Source organism: Loxodonta africana, chromosome 3 (genome assembly GCF_030014295.1).
Source record: "Loxodonta africana isolate mLoxAfr1 chromosome 3, mLoxAfr1.hap2, whole genome shotgun sequence".
In the NCBI taxonomy this organism is placed as follows: Eukaryota; Metazoa; Chordata; class Mammalia; order Proboscidea; family Elephantidae; genus Loxodonta; species Loxodonta africana.
In genome coordinates this window covers 9,028,713-9,050,280 of record NC_087344.1, presented here as the reverse complement: position 1 = coordinate 9,050,280, position 21,568 = coordinate 9,028,713, and the positions used below count along the sequence as shown (strand labels likewise).

Sequence of the window (21,568 nt, the reverse complement as noted above, 5' to 3'; positions counted from 1 at the left end):
AGTGGGGTGAGACCAGTGGAGTATCTTAGATTACCTCTCACAAGCTTTTAAAGCCCTTCTGGGACTATCTTGGGGAAGGACTTCCACTCGCTGAGTCTGTAAAGTGGAGGTGATGACAGGACCCCCTCCCAGGGAGACCATGAGGAGTCCACCAGAACTCGGTGAGTGCCGAGGAGGGGAGAGGGGTGGATGCAATGGGTGAGGCTGAGCCCCCCCTCCCCCACGCCCAGATCCCACTCACTTCTTGTACTCTTGGACCACCAGGTAGAGGATGTGGAAGGCAATGCTGTTGAGGGCGTAGGCATTGACAGTGGGCCGCAGGAAGGACAGGAAGGTGCTGATCACGGTGATGATGATGACCAGGCGAGTGAACTGGAGCCTGGGTGCAGTGGCATCATTAGGGGTCAGTGTCACCCAGTGTAGTCACTCATGGTGTCATGTCACCCCTCCCCTCCACGGACCTCCTCCCACACCAGACCATACAGGATCCTTAGTAATGTTTTTTGTACTAACGTTACTTGTAAATCGTAATTCCTGTATGTCACTCCTTCTTTTCCTTTAATTACTATTTCATTCTCAAAAAAGTTATTGACGTAGGCTCGCGAATACTGTTTGCCACAATATTGTAGCTAAAACACCGGAAGATTTGACAGAATCAGTGACCATAAAAATGCCAGCAGCAAAGAGAGCAACAGAGGGTGCTTGTAGTGTGTGCAGGTGAAACCACGTGATTCTAAGCATCATTGTACCTGGGTAATAATGACGGCTCTGACGGGGGGAGAGGTGTATTAGATGGTTCAAAAAGTAAATTAGCATAGAGTTTTGGCCTTGTAGGTATATCCATACATGTAAGCTGGGCTTACAAAAAATGTTTTTGTTGTTATAACTACAAGGACGTTTTTATGGATATTTTCATGTCACCCCCTCTGACAGCATCACCCAGTGAGGTCCACACCCCCCGAAGCCCCCTCTCTGAGTGATGCCATTACCTGGGGGGAGAGGGGCTCAGCTGCGGGCAGGGTCTGACGGAGACCTTGTGGCAGAGGTGGATGAGAAAAGGGCTCAGAAAAGAGTCTGAAGGTTTCCACATGGGCTCAGGAGAGGGTCCTGGTGGGCCCAGAGGATCAGATGAACAGCCCCAGGAGTGCAATAGGGCTCAGGTAGGGTCAGGAGAGGGGCATATGGGGGGGCTTAGTCAGGAGAGGGTCCCAGGGGCCCCAGGAGAGTCAATGAAGGGTCCCAGGGAGGCAAGTAAGTTCAGGTAGGGAACTCAAAGGAGCCCAGGAGAGCTCAGAGGAGGGTCCTTGGGCCCAGGGAAGGTTGGTGGGGGTGCTAGGGGAGCTCAGAGGAGGGACCTCGGGCCAGGAGCGATGAGTGGGTGTCAGGAAAGGGTTCCTGGAGACCCAGGAGGGATTGAGGAAGAATTACAGGAATCCCAGAGGGATCAGTGGGAGGGTCCTGGAAGTCCCAGGTGGGTCAGGCAGTGTCAGGAGAGGGTCCCAGGGCACTGAGACAGACTCAGGGAAGGGAGGGGTTCCAGCGAGCTAAGTAGATGCACAGGATGGGCCCTGAGGGCCCAGGCAGGGTCAGGAGAGAGGCTCAGGGAACCTGGGGGGGCTTAGTCAGGTCAAGAGAGTAGCCCAGGGGACCTAGGAAGATCAGATGAAAGATTCAAGGCAGCCCAGGTGAGGTTCCAACTAAGGGGCCCAGGTAGGCTCAGGAAAGGGGTCCCTGCAGCTCAGGTGAACTTAGGCATGGGGTCCCAAGGCTCCCAAGGGGGCTCAGACAGCCTGGGGAAGGTTCCAGGCTACCCAGGTGGGTGTGGTGGAAGAAGTCCAGGGGTCCCAAGTGCACTCAGGGGAGGAGACCCTGGGATGCAGGTGAACTGAGGCATAAGGTCCTGGGTAGGCTCAAGGGAGAAGGCCAGGGGTCCTAAGAGAGTTCAGGGGAGGGAACCTTAGGGGTCCAGGTGGGGCAGTCAGGGAGGGGTCTGAGGTGGTGTAGGCATGGGGTCCTGGGATTCCCAGGTAGGCTCAGGCAGGGTCAACAGAGTGCTCAGCCCCACCTGTCCAGATGGCCAGCCCCCTCCACACCTGTTCTCCCTGAGGAAGGCGGGGAAGTAGCAGCGGGGCATCCAGATGCTGTAGCCACTGGCCAGCAGCCACAGGATGGCGATCTCATCCAGCAGCTGGCCCAGGAAGCTGAGTGTCATGTGGAAGTACATGGAGAAGAGGCCTGCAGGAGAGGTGAGGGTCGGCGGTCAGGGAGCCGTCTGCCCCCCCCACTGCCCACCGTCACAGCCCCACCTACCTGTAACCATGAAGAGGATACTGACGCTGTGGACGTAGAGGGAACGTCTCTGGGCGTAGGGGTGCATCAGGAACATCATAAGAGGCCCAAAGATGAGGAAGGTGACATTGCTGAACTGAGGGCAGAGGAAACACGGGAAGAAGGGTGTCAGAAGGGGGAGGCAGAAGCAGGTGCCCCTCTGTCCAAACCCTCACAGGCATTGGCCAGTTGGTCACCTCTCAGCTTTTAGGCAATTAATCAGCCCAGGGTTTGTCATTTACCTGGCACCCATTCACCTGTCAATTATTCACCTGTCAACTATTCACCCATCAGCCATTCCCCTAACATTCATTCACCTGTTGGCCATTAACCTGCCAACCATTCACCCATCAACCATTCACCCATCAGTCATTCACCCATCATCTGTTCACCTGTCAGCCATTCATCTGTCAACTAGTCACCTGTCAGCCATTCACTGGTGTTTTAGGCTGGGTTCTCCAGAGAAACAAAACCAGTGAAGCATATACATATACATATCCAGAGACAGATTTATCTCAAGGAAATGGCCCACACAGTTGTAGAAGCTGGCAAGTCCCAAGTCCACGGGTCAGGAGTCAGGCTGGAGGCTTCTCCTGGCTTACATAGCTGCAGGGGCTGACAATCCCACAATCAGCAGGTCAGAGAGCAGGGTGCTGGCTCATGGACTGTGGAGGTTGATAAATTCCAAGATAGGCAGGCAGTACGGCAGGCCGCTGGCTCAAGTCTCAAGAACTGGAGGTCAGAAGATGATGAGCCAGATGCAGGATCCAGAGCAAGGAAAAGCCAGTAAGCTTTGCAAGAATGTCCATATATTGGGTGGAGGCCATACCCCTGAAAAAACTCCCTTTACAACTGATTGGCTGATCATATCATGTAGGTGATTATATTATATTATGTTATGTTTGTTATGTTGTGTTGTGTTGTGTTGTGTTGTGTTGTGATGTGATGTGATGTGATGTGATGTGATGTGATGTGATGTGATGTGATGTGATGTGATGTGATGTGATGTTACATAACTGCCAAACCACTGAGAATCATGGCCCAGCCAAGTTGACACACAGACTTAACCATCACAGCGCACCCCTTGTCAACTGGCACTTTTACACATCTCCTTAAACCACATACAATCTCTAAATAAAGAAATTACAAAGTTATATTGTGCCTAACACAATACACCTAACATGTGTACAACCAAAAACTCACTAGCTCTGTTTACATACATACTTGAAGAAAACAAAAATATTTGATGCTCACATACAAGGAAGGAATACTTATAACAATTATAGTCCTCATTTCTGCAGCTGGTCATGTGGTCATAACTGGTATTTAGAATTGCCTTCTTCTACCACCCATTCTGTATTCCCTTTGCTCTCAGCAAGCACCTCAGCTGGTGGTACTTCGCCTGGTGGAGTGACGGAAATCTTCATTCTTGAAGAGTCTGGGCCATTAGTAATCAAGTTGGAATTGCGTTGCTGTAGTTTTTCATTGGCTTTAATCACAGGGCATGGGAGTACTGAGAGATGTCCTAAGGAATCTCCTGTATTCCAGACATACCCTTCTTTACCTCCATTACGTAACATCAATCTGATTTCCCCTTCATAATCAGGATCGATCACACCAGCCAATACAGTACCTCTGTTCTTTGCCTATTGATTCAGAGGCATGAGGAGCCCAAAGTGTACAGGTGGCATTCTTAACTTCCATTTGAATGGAATCAGTGTTGTATCTCCTGGTGGTATCGTTCCTCCTTTTGGAACTAAGACCTCTAGACCCACAGAACATAGGGTCATGGGACAGGAAGTAAAAATTTTGCAAGTGGGTCACTAGAGGTAATAATGAGTGGTACCACTTCCATTTCCAACCCTTGATTCCTGGACCCATGAATCCTGGCTATTAGAGAAATAGCACCATATATCGCCCACTAGTTTAAAGCATATAAAGCCTCCTAGAGAACATTGCCCCAACCCTGAGTGGTATTGCCATCCAGCTGATGCCATCATTGTGTCTTTAGAAGGCCATTCCATTGTTCTATCAAGCCAGCTGCTTCAGGATGATGGGGAACACGGCAAGGCTGGTGAATTCCATGAGTATGGGCACATTGCCACACTTTATTTGCTGTGAAGTGAGTCCCTTGATCCAAGGCAATGCTGTGTGGGATACCACGATGGTTGTCTTAGTTATTTAGTGCTGCTATAACAGAAATACCACAAGCGGATGCCTTCAACAAAGTTTATTCTCTCATAGTTTAGTAGTCTAGAAGTCCAAATTCAGGGTGTCAGCTCCAGGGGAAGGCTTTCTCTCTCTGTCAGCTCTGGAGGAAGGTCTTGTCATCAATCTTCCTCTGGACCAGGAGCTTCTTGGTGCAGGAAACCCGAGTCCAAAGGACGTGGCCTTCCCCTGGTACTACTTTCTTGATGGTATGAGGTCCCCATGTCTCTCTGCTCATTTCTTTCTTTTATATCTCAGAAAGACTGGCTTAAATTGTAGATTAATCTTGTAGATTGAGTCTGCCGCTAATCCCATCTCATTAACATCATAAAGATAGGATTTACAACACACAGGAAAATCACATCAGATGACAAAATGGTGGACAATCACACAGTATTGGGAAGCGTGACCTAGCCAAGTTGACAGATATTTTGGGGGGACACAATTCGATCCATGACAATGTTGGATAAGGCATTCTGTAAGTCCACGGATGGTACTTTTGGCAGAAACATTGTGTGCAAGGAAGGCAAATCCATATCCAGAGTCAGTGTCTATTCCAGTAAGAATCCAGGTTGCTGGCTGACCACCCTGAGAATGGCAGAGGCCTGGGCAGTGTTTTGTTCTGTTGTACGCAGGGTCGTTATGAGTCAGAGCTGGCTCGACGGCACCTAACAACAACATAACTCCTTGAATGAAGGGTAGGCTGGGTCACCTTGAAGAAGGACCCTGCTACACTGCCAAATATTTATACAGTTAATCTTTCTGCCAGCCTTCCCCTAAAGGAATCTATGGCTTTTTATGAGAATGTCTGTTCGTTGGTAAAAAGGAAATAATCAGACTTTTGGGGGGATTACAGTATACTGGCTCTGAACAGACATTACTTCCAGGAGACATAAAACATCACTGTGGCCCACCAGTTGGAGTAGGGGTGTATGGAGGCCAGGTTATTAATGGAGTCTTCGCCCAGTTTCATCTCACAGTTTCCAGTGGGACACTGAATCCATTCTGTAATGATTGCCCCAGTTCCAGAATGCACAACTGGAAGATACACTCAGCAACTCTTAGAAACTCCACTTTGGATCACTGACAAGTCAGGTAATGGCTATTGTCTTAGGTATCTAGCGATGCTATATATAACAGAAATACCACAAGTGGATGGCTTTAACAAAGAGAAATTTATTATTTCACAGTCTGGTAGGCTAGAAGTCCAAATTCAGGGCATCAGCTGCAGGGGAATGATTTCTCTGTCTGGTCTGGAGGAAGGTCCTTGTCATCAATCTTCCCCTGAACTAGGAGCTTCTCCACGCAGGAACCCCGAGTCCAGAGGACTCACTCTGGTCCCAGTGCTTCTTTCTTGGCGATATGCGGTCCCCCCTCTCTGCTCACTTCCCTTTCCTTTTATCTCTTGTAAGATAAAAAGTGGTGCAGACCACACCCCAGGGAAACTCCCTTTATACTGGCTCAGGGATGTGACCTTAGTAGGGGTGTTACAATCCCACCCTAATCCTCTTTAATATAAAATTACAATCACAAAATGGAGGACAACCACACAATACTGGGAATCATGGCCTAATCCAGTTGACATATTTTGGAGGGACACAGTTCAATCCATGACAGCTATTATGGTAGGAAAAGCTAAATGGAAGCCATTAGAACTGCCCCTATCTAGGAAAATAGTAAACCAAAAGCAATACCACCTTCTTGGAGGGATTGCAGAGATTACTCCCACCATCAAGGACTTGAAGGATGCAGGGCTGGTGACTCCCATCACATCCAAGTTCAACTCGCCTATATTGCCTGTGCAAAAAGGAGACGGATCTTGGAGAATGACCGTGTATTATTGTAAACTTAACCAGGCATTGACTCCACTTGCAGCTACTGTTCCAGTTATGGTTTCATTGTTTGAACAAATTAATTCATCTCCTGCTACCTGGTGTGCAGCTATTGATCTGGCCAATGCCTTTTATTCAATTCTGCTTTCTAAGGAACACCAGAAGTAGTTTGCCTTCAGCTGGCAAGGCCAGAAATACACTTTCAGTGTCCTACCTCAGCAGTATATTGAATCACTTCTAGGGAGCATTTTGACTGTACTTCTTCCAAGACAGAGTTTCTCATTCTTCTGGAAGTCCATGGTATACTCCATATTCTTCACCAACACCATAATTCAAATGTATCAACTCTTCTTTGGTCTTCCTTATTCATTCTCCAGATTTTGCAAACGTACGAGGCGATTGAAAATACCATGGCTTGGGTCAGGAGCACCTTAGTCCTCAAAGTGACATATTTGCTTTTTAACACTTTGAAGAGGTCTTTTGCAGCAGATTTGCCCAATGCAAATGGGGAAGGGATTGAAGTTGTCAAATATTTCATTTTACTTGGATTCACAATCAACACCCATGGAAGCAACAGTCAAGAAATCAAAAGACATACTGTATTGGGCAAATCTAACTACTAAAGGAATTAAATTTATAATTTTGAAATTTCTGAAGAAAAAATTTTCAGACCCAGATGGCGTCCTGGAAAATCCTACCAAATGTTTAAAGAGCAATTAACTCCACTTCTACACAAGCTCTTCCGGAAGACACTTCCCAACTCATTTTACGATGCTAGTATTATCCTGATATCAAAACCAAAGACAGCGCACACACACACATAAACTTCCACCTGTTTTTGCAAATAAAGTTTTATTAGGACACAGCCGTGCCTATTGGTTTACAAATTGTTTATGACTGCTTTCAGAATAGCAGAGCTGAGTAGCGGTAATAGAGACCATCTGGCCCGCAGAGTTGAAAATATTTACTACTTGGCCCTTCAAGAAAAAGTTTGCTGACCCCTGCTCTAAAGTGGCGAGTCCCTGAGTGGTGCAAACAGTTAAGCACTTGGCTACTAACCAAAAGATTGGAGGCTCAAGTCACTTTGAAACAAAAGCCTGGAAATCTGTTTCCAAAAAATCAGCCACTGAAAACCCTAAGAAGCGCAGTTCTACTCCGACACATGAATCGGAATTGACTCAATGGCAAGTGAGTTTTTTTGTTGTTGTTGTTTTAGTTCTTTTTGGCCTGAAGCTGCACTGTCCAATATGGCAGCCATGAGCCGCATGTAGCCATGGAGCGCTGGAAATGTGGCTAGTGTGTCCGAGGAATTGAATCTTTAATTTTATTTAATTTACATTTAAGTTTAAAACTGTTACCAGATTCAGTCATTGTATGAAACTCTGGCCAATGAGACAAGAGGGAAGACCTGATGTGGGGCTTCTGGGAAAGTTCTCTCTCTTGAAGTCAGGCCCAATAAAGAGGACTTTGGACTTTATGGCAATGTTTGAGATGTGGCAGCCGTCTTGTGACCATGAGGAGGCATAGTTAAGAGCAAAAACAAACACTCGAGGGCAGCAGTTCTCAAACTTTTTTAGTCTCGAGACCCTTTTATATTCTTAAAAAGTATCGAGGCCCCCAAAGAGCTTTTGTTTATGCGATTACATCTATAGAGATTGACTGCATTAGAAGCTGAAATGAAGAATTCTTGATTTTCACGAATCTACAAGGACACATGCCCTTGGCCATCAGAGAGATGATGTCATTACATGCCACGTAGCCTCTGGAGGACTCCATTGTATCCCCACGAGAGAATAAGAGTGAAAAAGGCAAATGAAATTATTATGAAAATAGTTTTGACCTCAAGGAACCCTGAAAGAGTCTTGGGGACCCAGGGGTCCCTGGACTATCTTTTGATAACCCCTACTTTTGGGATATTATTGTTGTTGTTAGTTGCCATCAAGATGATTCCAACTCATGGCGACCTCACATGTGCAGAGCAGAACTGTGCTCCGAGGGTTTTCAAGGCCGTGATCTTTTCGAAGCAGATCTCCAGGCCTGTCTTCCAAGGCACCTCTGGGTGGGTTTGAACCATCAACCTTTCAGCTAGTAGTTGAGTGCTTAACTATCTGCACCAGGGATTCCTACTCTAGGGACAGCAGAGCAGAAAGATGCAAAGAACCAAGGAGTTATTGTTGATGGTGTTGTCGAGCCACTGAGTTAACTTATTTTGGAAACATCTACCTCCAGACTTCCTTTTTTATTTTTTTTAATAAGATGTTGTCCTTTTTATTTAAGCCACTTTTAGTTGGTTTTTTTATTTGAGACCAAAGCATCCCAATTAACGGGCTGTGGAATCCAGGTGGCATGGGATTGAATCCGGGCTACCTCACTCACTACCTGTGAAGCCTTGAGAAGGTAACCTACATGCCTAACCCTCCATCACTCTATACGTGTGTCTTAGTCATCCACTGCTGCCATAACAGAAATACCACAAGTGGATTGTTTTAACAAAGACAAATTTATTTCTTCACAGTAAAGTAGGCTAAAAGTCCAAGCTCAGGGTGTCAGCTCCAGGGGAAGGTTTTCTCTCTCTGTCAGCCTTCTCACTAATCTTCCCCCAGACTAGGAGCTTCTCAGGTATAGGGACCCTGGGTCCGAAGAACATGCTCTGCTCCTGGTGCTGCTTTCTTGGTGATATGAGGTCCCCAATTCTCTGCTTGCTTCCCTTTCCTTTTATCCCTTGAGAGATAAAAGGTGGTGCAGACCACACCCCAGGGAAACTCCCCTTACCTTGGATTGGGGTTGTGATCTGGGTAAGGGTGTTACAATCCCACCCTAATCCTCTTTAACATAAAATTATAATCACAAAATGGAGGACAACCACGGGATACTGGGAATCATGGCTTAACCAAGATACACACATTTTGGGGGGGACATAATTCAATCCATGCCAATGTGAAATATGGATAATGCCATCTACCTCTTAGTGGTGTTAACCCAAAAGGTCCCTAGGCCTCCCTAACCTAGGTGCACAGTAAAGATCACAGAAACATTTACACCAGTATTTCAATGGCTCAAAGCCCCAAACTACTCATACAGGATTTCAGGTCCCCTCAAATCTCCCCCAGAGATGGCTGGGTCACAAGAGATGTCTCACGCTAGCTCAGAAACAAGTGTTTACATGGTCTTCTTCTGCACCTACTGACTTGTAGACAGCTAACTTGTTTACTAGGAGTCCCTGGTGGCACAAATGACTAAGCATTGGGCTACCAACCAAAAGGTTGGCAGTTCAAACCCACCCAGAGGCACCTTGGAAGTAAGGTCTGGCAGTCTACTTCTGAAAAGCCACAGCCTTGAAAACTCTATGTAAAATTCTACTCTGTACATGTGAGGCCATTGTCACAATCGACTCGAGGGCAATTAAGGACAAGAACAGTTTGATTATCCAATTACACTCTTCCGCCCCTCAATCTTCCCCTTGCAAAAGTCTCTTCAGTTGCCTGCGTCCCATTTTAGAAGGCGAAGAAATAGCATCCTATTAACTAGGGTTCTTTGTTACTTCTCAGAATCCTGGTCTTAAAGATGCTGACTCAAAAATACAGAGTGCAATGTCAGTGTAAGGAAATCACTTGCCCAGTTCAAGGTCAATTTTCATGAACCTAGATACTAGGTGCCTGGACAGGTTCAACAGGCAGGCAACTTTCCGATTCTGCGACAGTTATGGCTCGTTGTTAGTTGCTGTCGCGTTGACTCCAACTGAAGGTGACATTATGTATAACAGAACAAAACATTGCCTGGTCCTGCACCATCTTCATGATTGTTGGTATGCTCGAGTACATCGTTGCAACCACTGTGTATTTTGAGTACCTTCCAACACAGAGGGCTCATCTTTCAGCACTCTATGGGAGGATAGTCTAATCAATAAATAACCACTACAGTTCTGGTCTGCAATTCTCTCTCCTCAGTGGTCCAAGGGCCGGCAGTGGAGCCACTCCAACCCCTCTTTGAGCGTCTTCTCACCCTGTGTCTCTGCCTCGGGAGCCTCCATCTGTGCTGGCACACACACTCCCCCCAGAAAACCCAACCTTCCCTCTTTCTTCAGCCCAATGCCCAAAACCGGTGGGCACATCAACACATGGCCAAAGATGCCAAGTCAACCAGTTGGCCAAATTCTAAAGTCTCCATTTAAAACATCCCCAGGGATCCTGTAAATGAAATCCAAACTCTTAAACTTGACTTATGAACTCTCTCTGCAGTTTTATAAACTCCACCTCTCTCCACCTTCGAGTCTATAATAACCTAGATGGAAGGAGTAGCTCAGTTCCTCCAAATGAGCCCTAGTCACTCTTACCACTTACCTCCAGGACTTTGCACATGGTATTCCCTTTGCCTGGGACTCTCCCTCCCTATTTGCCCGTCTTTGAAAGGCCAACACCTACTCTGTCTTTTTCCTGGGTGTCACCTTCTCCATAAAGCCTGCCCAATCCCCCAAGACAAGGCCAGGTAGCCTTCCTTTGTGCCCTTATCTTCCCATTTCCCTACCACTTGTCCTGCGGTACCATCACTGTCTGGCTCTCCTGCTAAGCTTCAAGGGTAGTGTTATGGATTGAATTGTGTCCCCAAAAAATATATGTTGTAAATCCTGACTCCTGTGCATATACAGCTCTGGTGGCACAGTGCTTAAGAGCTTGGCTGCTAACCAAAAGGTCAGCAGTTCAAATCCACCAGCTGCTACTTGGAAACCCTATGGGGCAGTTCTACTCTGTCCTTTTGGGTCACTATGAGTCAAAATCCACTCGATGGCAACAGGTTTGTTTTTTTTTAACGCATGTGGATATAATCCCATCTGGGAACAGGGTTTTCTTCGTTATGTTACCAAAAACAAACAAATAGAAAAAGCTCTTTGCGTTGATTTGATTCTGCTTTATCACAACCCTATAGGACAGGGTAGAACTGCCCCATAGGGCTTCCAAGGTTGGCGCTCTGGTGGCCCAGTGGTTAAGAGCTACGGCTTCTAACCAAAAGGTCGGCAGTTCAAATTTACTGGCCACTTCCTGGAAATCCTATGGGGCAGTTCTACTCTGTCCCATAAGGTTGCTATGGGTTGGAATCGACTCGAAGGCAATGGGGAATCTTTTCGGAAGCAGACTGCCACATCTTTCTCCCAAGGAGCAGCTGGTGAATTTGAATTGCCGACCTTCTGGCTGGCAGCCAAGCAGTTAAGCACTGCACCACTGTTCTGTTTTAAGAAGGCCATATCAACGTAGGGTGTGTCTTAAGACAATCACTTTTGGAATAAAAAAGAGTAGCTTAGGCACAGAAACAAAAACGGGGGAAGATTGTTGCCATGTGGACTCGGCCAAGGAATCAAGGAACAGAAGCTGAAAGAAACAAGGACCTTCCCCCAGAGCCAACAGAGAGAGAGAGAGAGAGACTTCCCCTAGAGCTGGTGCCCTGAATTTGGATTTCTCGCCTGCTAAACTGTGAGGAAATAAACTTCTGCTCATGAAAGCTACCCACATGTGGTATTCTGTTATAGCAGCACTAGGAGACTGAGCCGGCAGGGACTGTGTCTTCCCCATTCTCCACTCCGCCCTCGGGAACCAAGATATAGCAGGTGCTCAATAAATATTTACTGTTGGCCAGATTGCAACTCAGGCTCGGACAGATCAAATGTTTCACACATGTGTGAAAATGAAAAGACTTGGCAAACACATAGAATATTCTAGAAAAATGACACTATGATTGTTACTTTTTCATCTTCTGGCTACACATCTTAACAGAGGTTGTTTCTAACCCTTGAACACCCCGCAAGTCTGACTCTCTAGTTCTTGTTTGGCCACAAGGAGACTTGAGTCTCAGAGAGGTGAAGTGACTTCTCTGAGGTTGCACAGCATGGTAGGACTCCAAAGCTTGCTTTCATTCCCTGCCTTGGAAGATGGTAGGACTGGGTAGGCAGTGATGGTTAATAGGGGGTTGTCCAAAGGATAATGGTGTGGTTGAACAACATAATTGTCATAGATTGAATTATGTCCCCCCGAAAATGTATCATCTTGGTTAGGGCTTGATTCCCAGTATTTTGTGGTTGCCCTCCATTTTGCAATTACAATTCTATGTCAAAGAGGATTAGGGTGGGATTGTAACACCCTTACCCAGGTCACATTCCTGATTCAGAGTAAAGGGAGTTTCCCTGGGGTGTGGCCTACACCACCTTTTATCTCTCAAGAGATAAAAGGAAAAGGAAACAAGTAGAAAGTTGGGGACCTCATACCACCAAGAAAGCAGCATCAGGAGTAGAGCGCGCTCTTTAGACCCAGGGTCCCTGAGCCTGAGAAGCTCCTTGACCACAGGAAGATTGAGGACAAGGACCTTCCTCCAGGGCCAAGAGAGAGAAAAAGCCTTCCCCTGGAGCCGACACCCTGAATTTGGACTTTCAGCCTACTTTACTGTGAGGAAATACATTTCTCCTTTGTTGAAGCCGTCTATTTGTGGTACTTCTGTTACAGCAGCACTAGATGACTCAGACAATGATAAACATGGTTAAAAAAAAAAAGGTTAATGTCACTTAATTGTGCGTGTGAAAAATCATGAAATGGTAAATGTTTTGTTTCATATTATGTTTATCACCATTTTAAAACATTACATTAAGAAGAAATAACCATGTGGATTTTACAGCTTTTTGTACAGATAACATTTACAACATGGTGTTATTCCATTAAAATAATGAATAAAATATTACTCAGCCATAAAAAGAAATGAAGTCCTGATGGACGAACCTTGAAAACATCATGCTGAGCGAAATAAGTCAGTCAGTCACAAAAGGACAAATACCTCACTTATGTGAAATAAGAAAAAACTTGGAAACCAAAGATTATTAGTGGTTACCTGGTGGTGCAGTGACTGAGTGATACAGCTGCTAACCAAAAGGTCGGCAGTTGAAATCCACCAGCTGCTCCTTGGAAACTCAATGGGGCAGTTCTACTCCGTCCTCTAGGGTCACTATGAGTCAACAGAAAGATGGCAATGAGGGTTTTTTAGGGATGGGAGGGAGGGGAAGGGGGAGTTTTTGCTTGGGGGCATTGAGGTTATGTTAGTATTAATGGTGGTGGAATAATTTGGAACAGGGTAACAAGAACGGTCGTACAACCCGAAGAATGTTATCAGTGTTTCTGAAGTGTACATGCAGAAATTGTTGGATTGTTTTGTTGTGTATATTTTTACCACAATAAAAAAGAGAGAGAGAAATGAATAATTATTTGTCTTAGGGATTTTAGAAGGGTCACTATGAGTTGGAATGGGTTTGGTTTGCAACACTTAGCAACTGGTAACACCAGTAGCCAGTTGCCACCAAGTCCACCCTGACTCCCGACCCATGAGTGTCAGAGTAGAGCTGTGCTCTGTAGGACAGGTGCCTCATAAGAAAGGCCCAGTGATCTGCTTCCAAAAACTCAGCCACCGAAAACCCTGTGGAGCACAGTTCTACTCTGACACACATGGGGCTGCCATGAGTCGGGCCGGACTCCGTTACTCCGAGTGTGGAGAGCAGCAGAACCAGGGCAGATCTCAACAAGGCTCCTGAGTTCTCAGAATGAGGGCAGAGTGGCAGGTGGGGTCCTGTCCTGTGTCCCAGCCTGTGATTAATGGGCCCCAGCTGGCTCCGGAGCCTCTGATAGCATCGGAGACTGCCCCGGTGCCAGGGTCTCCCTCCCTGCCCTCCAGGGTGGGCCCCCACATTTCTCAGCTACTCACCTCGCCCAAGTTGGGAGCGGCACCTACCTGGGATTGTGCCCACAGCCAGCCCGGCCCTGACCTTGAACACAGCTGACTGGACTCCCTGGGTCCCCGCCCAATCAGGTGATTTCACAGCTTGTTTTCTTTCTCTCTCTCTTTCTTTCCTGTCTGTTTTCCTTCCTTCCTCCCACCCTCCCTCCTTTCTTTCTTTTCTTCCTTCCATCCTTCCTCCTTTCCTCCTTCCTCCCTTCTTTCTTTCCTTCCCTCCCTTTCCCTTCTCTTCCTTCCCTCCTCCCTCCCTCCCTTCTTCTTTCTTTCTATGGTGTGATGGATCACTTTTGTGTGCCCTTTCCCACCATGGTCTTGTAACTCCCACCCAGGTGATAGGTAGGAATATGCAAATAGCGTAACTGTGGCCCACCAAGGGGATTGGTCAGTTTTGTCTTCAAACAAAGCCAGTTCCAGAGCAGAGAGAGGACCTACGACCACCAAGGAAGAAGAGCCAGGAATGGAGAGCGCATCCTTTGGACCCGGGATCCCTGGGCTGAGAAGCTCCCGGAACTAGGAGACAGGGAAAGAGAGAGCTGTAAGCCCAGAGAGAAGCGGTGGCAGAAGAGACCAGCACGAGACCTCGCAGTGGGCTTCCTGGACCATGACGCTAGAAAGCAGAGTGCCTGGGATGCCTCTGGGGACTTGCTGGCAGGAGCTAAAAGAGCTTTGAAACACCCGCCTGAGCAGGGCAGAGGGCTAGGGCCAGAGAGAAGTGTGCCTGAGAGGACAGCTGAGAAGAGGCTGTCCTGATGTAAGAACTACATCCTGAGTGTTCCGGAGCCTGAATTGTAACCTGTTGCTTCCCTAATAAACCCCGTAACTGAATATGGTCTGTGAGTTCTGTGTGGCCATTGCAAGGAATTATCAAAGCCAATAGAGAAGCATAGAGTGCCATGGGAGGGAGAGCTGGTGTCAGAATTGGTAAAGATGGCAGAGAGAGGAGGCATATCTGACCTCTGCCTCATTGGAATCAGCCTTGGGCTGTTGACCTTGATTCTCCTTCCCCCTTATGAAATTAAAGGAGGTCAGACACCACCCCCAGGCCATTTTTACTGTTTCTTTTATTTCTTTCTCTCTCTCATTCCTTTCTTTCTTCCTTCCTTCCTTTCCTCCCTCCCTCCCTTCCTTCTTTCTTTCTGTCTCTCTCTTTCTCTCTCTTTCTTTTCTCTCTTCTTTCTCCCTCCTTCCCTTCCTCTTTCTCTCTCAATGGAGAGTCAATGAGAATTAAGGGCCACGAGGGCAGTTTTGCCTGTTGTGTTCACCGCTGGGAGCCCAGGGTCTAGATCAGTGCCTGGCACACAGTGGGGGCTTAGCAACTTTTTGTTGAAAAGAACACGTGCAAACGATACATATAAAGAACAAATGCACGTGCCGGCACGTGTGCTGTCACGGCGGTGGAGGTGCTATGATTCTGGAAGTGTTTGTGGCTTGGTCACCACGACCCAGCAGAGCATCTGGCAGATACGTGACTCAACAGCTGGTACTGGAAGAAGGGAGGGGGGAGCACCAGAAAGAAGGAGGAAGGGATGGAGGGAGAGAAGAAGGGAGGGAAGAATTGAGGGACAGAAGGAGGGAGGAATGGAGGAAGGAAGGAGGGAGGGAGGGAGGGAGGGAGGGAGGAAGGAAGGAAGGAAGGAAGGAAGGAAGGAAGGAAGGAAGGAAGGAAGGAAGGAAGGAAGGAAGGAAGGAAGGAAGGGAGGGGAAGAGGGACAGGAAGAAAAAAGAAAAGAAGGAAGGAGGAAATAAATGAGGGAGGGGGAAGAGAGGGAAGATGGACAGAAGGAAGAAGGAGGAAAGAGGGAGGGAGAGAGATTGAGCTGAACTGACCCTCCGTCTCAGCTTGGCTTTCATCGACCCCAGTCGTTTGCGCTGAAAGCCCAGCCCTCACCGCAACACACACGCTCACACACACACACACACACTCATACATTCACACTTACTCAAATATACTCATACATGCCCACACTCCCACACACGCTCACACTCCCACACTGTTACACACACACACACACACAGAGAGCTTCTCTCCCACCCCCCGAATCATTGCAAGATTCTATTTCTTCATTTCCTGATTGTTTATTGTCCCCCCATCCCCCTTGGACTGTGACCTCCGTGAGGACAGGAGACACATGTGTTCTATTCTGCCCCTGTCACCCTGGGCACCCAGTAGGAGCTCAGGGAAAATGTGTCCAATCAATCATGAACACCACAGAACGCACCCTTTTTCTTCCTCCCTGTTGCCGAAACTCAAACCCAACCCCCTGGTGCCTGGCTGTCACCCATCAGGGGCACCCACCTTGCATCCATTCAACACATGCTCACGAACGTTGGTGCTGGGCCAAGGGCACCAGCCACAGCCCCTTCCCATAGAGGACTCACTTACATGAATCAAGATGCATGTAGTTAATTGTTAATCGCTTAGTAACTGAATGGCCTCGTAGGGTTGTGGTTAAGGGAGGGGTTCAAGGGACCAGAGGCTCTTATAGCGTTCGGGAACTTGTACTTTATATGCTGTGCAACCTTGGGAAGGAAACTTACCTTCTCTGAGCCTTTATCTCCCCATCTGCAAAATGGGAAAGATAAGAGTACCTACTTTATAGAGTAGCTATAAAAACTACAGTAAAGTGCTATTTATTAAATAAAATTAATAAATGTCACTTTCTCATCTCTTTGTGCTATCTTATATATATTACATATGTTGGCAAAGAATACTGATTATACCATGGACTGCCAGAAGAACGAATAAATCTGTCTTGGAAGAAGTACAGGCAGAATGCTCCTTAGAAGCAAGGATGGCGAGACTTCGTCTCCTGTACTTTGGAAATGTTATCAGGAGGGACCAGTCCCTGGAGAAAGATATCATGCTTGGTAAAGTAAAGGGTCAGCAAAAAAGAGGAAGACCTTCAATGAAATGGATTGATATAATGGCTACAGCAGTGGGCTCAAACGTAGCAAAGATTGTGAGGGTGGCGCAGGACTGGGCAGTGTTTCGTTCTGTTGTACGTGGGGTCGCTATGCGTTGGAACTGACTCGACACACCTAACAACAACATATTGCTGTTGTTGGGTACCGTCAAGTCAATTTTAGACTCATAGTGGCCCCACGTGACAGAGCAGAACTGCCCCGTAGGGTTTTCTAGACCATGGAAGCGGATCTCCAGGTCTTTCTCCTGTGGAGCTGCCGGTGGGTCAGAACCTTCCGGTTAGCAGCCCAACACTTAACTGTTGTGCTCCTTTCTAACAATATCAGCCTCAATATATTCAATGCTTGGGATGTGCCAGGAGCTCTGTGTGTGTGTGTTTTATATCTCTATTTTTTAAATTCAAGATACAATTCACATAATATTCACCCTTTAAAAAAAAATTCACCCTTTTAAAGTGTACACTTTAGTGTTTCTAGTACATATGTAAAGTTGTGCGACCATCACCGCCATCTAGTTCAGGACATTTTCTTCATCCCAATAAGAAACCCTGTACCCACTGTTATGGACTGAATTGTGTCCCCCAAAAATATGCAATGTAAATCCTAACCACTATACCTGTGGTCGTCATCCTATTTGGGAATGGGTTTTCTCTGTCATGTTAAGAGGCCATATTAGTGTAGGGTGTGTGGTTTTTTTTAAACCATTTTTTAAAATTGTCCTTTAAGTTAAAATTTACAATTCAAGTCAGTTTCTCATACAAAAACTTACACATACAATGGCAATGGGTTTGTTTTTTTTTTGTTGTTGTTGTTTTATCTAGTTAATGAATACCCCTCTCCTTCCCTCCTCACACTCATAAACATCGAAAAGTGTTTTCTTCTGTGTTTAAACCTTTTCTTGAGTTCTTAAATAGTGGTCTCATACAATGTTTGTCCTTTTGCGACTGACTAACTTCACTCTTTGCTGGTTAACTTCACTCAGCACAATGACTTCCAGGAAACCCTAATGGCGTAGTGGTTAAGTGCTACGGCTGCTAACCAAAAGGTCAGCAGTTTGAATCCACCAGGAGCTCCTTGGGAAATCTCTGGGGCAGTTCTACTCTGTCCTATAGGGTCACTATGAGTAGGAATCAACTCGACAGCAATGGATTAATGCCTTCCAGATTCATCCATGTTATGAGACACTTCATGGATTCATCATTGTTCTTTATCATTGCATAGTATTCCATTATGTGAATACACCATAATTTGTTTATCCATTCATCTGTTGATGGGCACCTTGGTTGTTTTCATCTTTTTGCTATTGTAAACAGTGCTGCAATGAACATGGGTGTGCATGTATCTGTTTGTGTAGAGGCTCTTATTTTTCTAGGATATATTCCAAGGAGTGGGATTGCTGGATCGTATGGCAGTTCTAGTTCTAGCTTTTTAAGGAAGCGCCAAATTGATTTCCAAAGTGGTTGTACCGTTTTACATTCCCACCAGCAGTGTATAAGTGTTCCAGTCTCTCCACAACCTCTCCAACATTTATTATTTTGTAGTTTTTGGATGAGTGCTACCCTTGTTGTGGTGAGATGGTATCTTATTGTAGTTTTGATTTGCATTTCTCTAATGGCTAATGACCGTGAGCATTTCCCATGCATTTGTTAGACATTCCCGCCTGAATGTCTTCTTTGGTGAAGTGCCTGTTCATATCCTTTGCCCATTTTTTAATTGGGTTATTTGTCTATTTGTTGTTGAGGTTTTGCGGTATTGTAGATTTTAGAGATTAGATGCTGATTGGATTTGTTGTAGCCAAATTTTTTTTCCCAGTCTGTAGGTAGTCTTTTTACTCTTTTGGTAAAGTCTTTGGATGAGCAGAAATGTTTGATCTTTAGGAGCTCCCAGTTATCTAGTTTCTCTTCTGGCGTTTGTGCATTGTTAGTGATGTTTTTTACACTGTTTATGCCATGTATTAGGGCTCCCAGCACTGCCCCTATTTTTTTTCCATGATCTTTATCATTTTAGATTTTATATTTAGATTTTTGATTGATTTTGAGTTAGTTTTTGTGCATGGTGTGAGGTATGGGTCTTGTTCCATTTTTTTGCAGGTAGTATTTATCCAGTTATGCCAGCACCATTTGTTAAAGAGACTGTCTTTTTCCCCATTTAATGGACTTTGGGCATTTGTAAAATATCAGCTGCTCATAAGTGGATGAATTTACGTCCGGATTCTCAATTCTGTTCCATTGGTCTATGTATCTGTGTTTGTACCAGTATCAGGCTGTTTTGGCTACTGTGGCAGTATAATAGGTTCTAAAATTGGGCAGTGTGAGGCCTTCCGCTTTGTTCTTTACTTATTCAGGGCCTCTTCCCTTTCCATATGAAGTTGGTGATTTGTTTTGCTATCTCATTAAAAAAAATGTCATTGGACAGAAAGGGCCACATGAACCAGCAACTACATCATCCTGAGACCAGAAGAACTAGATAGTGCCCAGCTACAACCGATGACTGCCCTGACAGGGAACACAACAGAGAACCGCTGAGGGAGCAGGAGAGCAGTGGGATGCAAACCCCAAATTCTCATAAGACCAGACTTAATGGAGTGACTGAGACTAGAAGGACCCCGGTGGTCATGGCCCCCAGACCTTCTGTTGGCCCAGGAAAGGAACCACTCCCAAAGTCAACTCTTCAGACATGGATTGGACTGGACAATGGGTTGGAGAGGGATGGTGGTGAGGAGTGAGCTTCTTGGATCAGGTGGACACTTGAGACTATGTTGGCATCTCCTGCCTGGAGGGGAGACAAGAGGGTGGAGGGGGTAGAAGCTGGTGAAATGGACACGAAAAGAGAGAGTAGAGGGAGAGAGCAGGCTGTCTCATTAGGGGGAGAGTAATTGGGAGTGTGTAGCAAGGTGTATATGGGTTTTTGTGTGAGAGACTGACTTGATTTGTAAACTTTCTCTTAAAGCACAATAAAAATTATTTTAAAAAATGTCATTGGAATTTGGATCAGGATTGCATTGTATCTATAGATCATTTTGGGTAAAATTGACATTTCCACAATGCTGAGTCTTCCTATCCGTGAGAAGGTATGTCTTTCCACTTATGTAGGTCTCTTTTGGTTTCTTGCAGGAGTGTCCTGTGTTCTTTGTATAGGTCTTTTATGTCTCTGGTTAGATTTATTCCTAAGTATTTTATTTTCTTGGGGGCTATTGTGAATGGTATTGATTTGGTGATTTCCTCTTCAATGCTCTCTTTGTTGGTGTAGAGGAATCCAACTCATTTTTGGATATTTATCTTGTATCCTGATACTTTGCTGAACTCTTCTATTAGTTCCAGTAGTTTTCTTATGGATTCTTTAGGCTTTTCTGTGTACAAGATCATATCATCTGCAAATAGAAATACTTTTACTTATTCCTTACCAATTTGGATGTTTATTTTTTTATTTCTAGCCTAATTCCTCTGGCTGGGACCTGTAGGGTGTGTTTTAAGATCACCTTTGAGATATAAAAAGAGCAGATTAGGCATAGAGAAGCAAGCAGAGATGGGGGCAGATAGACTCCATGCCACATGAAGATCGCCAAGGAACCAAGGAACAAGGAAGGACCTTCTCCCAGCGCTGACATAGAGAGAGCCTTCCCCTAGAGCCAGTGCCCTGAATTTCACCATCTAGCCTCCTAACCCCCTACAACGTATCTTCCGGTTTGTCAGAAAAGGTGTGCATCAGGGTGGTATCCTTCCACCATACCTATTCAATCTGTATGCTGACCAAATAATTCAGGAAACTGGAATATATGAAGAAGAACAGGGCATCAGGATTGGAGGAGGACTCATTAACAACTTGCGTTATGCAGATGACACAACCTTGCTTGCTGAAAGTGAAGAGCGCTTGAAGCGCTTACTGATGAAGATCAAAGACCACAGCCTTCAGTATGGATTATACCTCAACATAAAGAAAACAAAAATCCTTACAACTGAGGGCTGAAGAGCAGGTATGAAATGATGGAGGACAGAATCAGCAAAAATGAAGACAAACACTTGGATACAACTCTGAGGAAAAAGAATGAAGAAAAATCAAGAAACCCTGAGAATAATGTGGGATAAAATCGAAAGCAAAATGCTGAGAGTGATTGGAGTTCCAGAACAGGGAGAGAAAATGGAAAACACGAAGAGGATCATTGGAGACTTGCTGACAGAAAGCTTCTCTAATATCATGAATGATGAAAAGCTGGCCATCCAAGAAGCTCAACAAACCTCATATGGGATAGACCCCAAAAGAAAAACACCAAGGCATATCATAATCACACTCACTAAAACCAAAGACAAAGAAAAAATCCTGCAAGCAGTTCAAGAAAAACAAAAAGTCACATACAGAGGAGAAACAATAAGGCTAAACTCTGATTATTCCGCAGAAACCATGCAGGCAAGAAGGCAATGGGATGACATATATAAAACCTTGAAAATAAAAAATTGCCAACCAAGAATAATATATCTCACAAAACTTTTGTTCAAATATGATGGTGAAATTAGGAC

At 45.6% G+C, this 21,568-nt stretch overlaps 1 protein-coding gene across 4 annotated transcripts in view; it reads right to left on the bottom strand.

Moving 5' to 3' along the window:
- Nucleotides 1-21,568, bottom strand: part of ACER1 (alkaline ceramidase 1) — an 87,493-nt gene that overhangs the window by 7,008 nt on the left and 58,917 nt on the right. For 2 of the 4 annotated variants that reach the window (XM_064280398.1, XM_064280399.1), the window contains exons 2-5: nt 13,236-13,349; nt 2,311-2,425; nt 2,094-2,235; nt 242-379 (exon numbers count right to left, since the gene is read on the bottom strand). In XM_064280398.1, coding sequence (XP_064136468.1) covers nt 242-379; nt 2,094-2,235; nt 2,311-2,389 — 359 coding nt within the window. In that variant the 5' untranslated portion in view covers nt 2,390-2,425; nt 13,236-13,349. The remainder of the gene's footprint in view (nt 1-241; nt 380-2,093; nt 2,236-2,310; nt 2,426-13,235; nt 13,350-21,568) is intronic. The other 2 variants (XM_064280400.1, XM_064280401.1) reach the window with 1 other exon arrangement.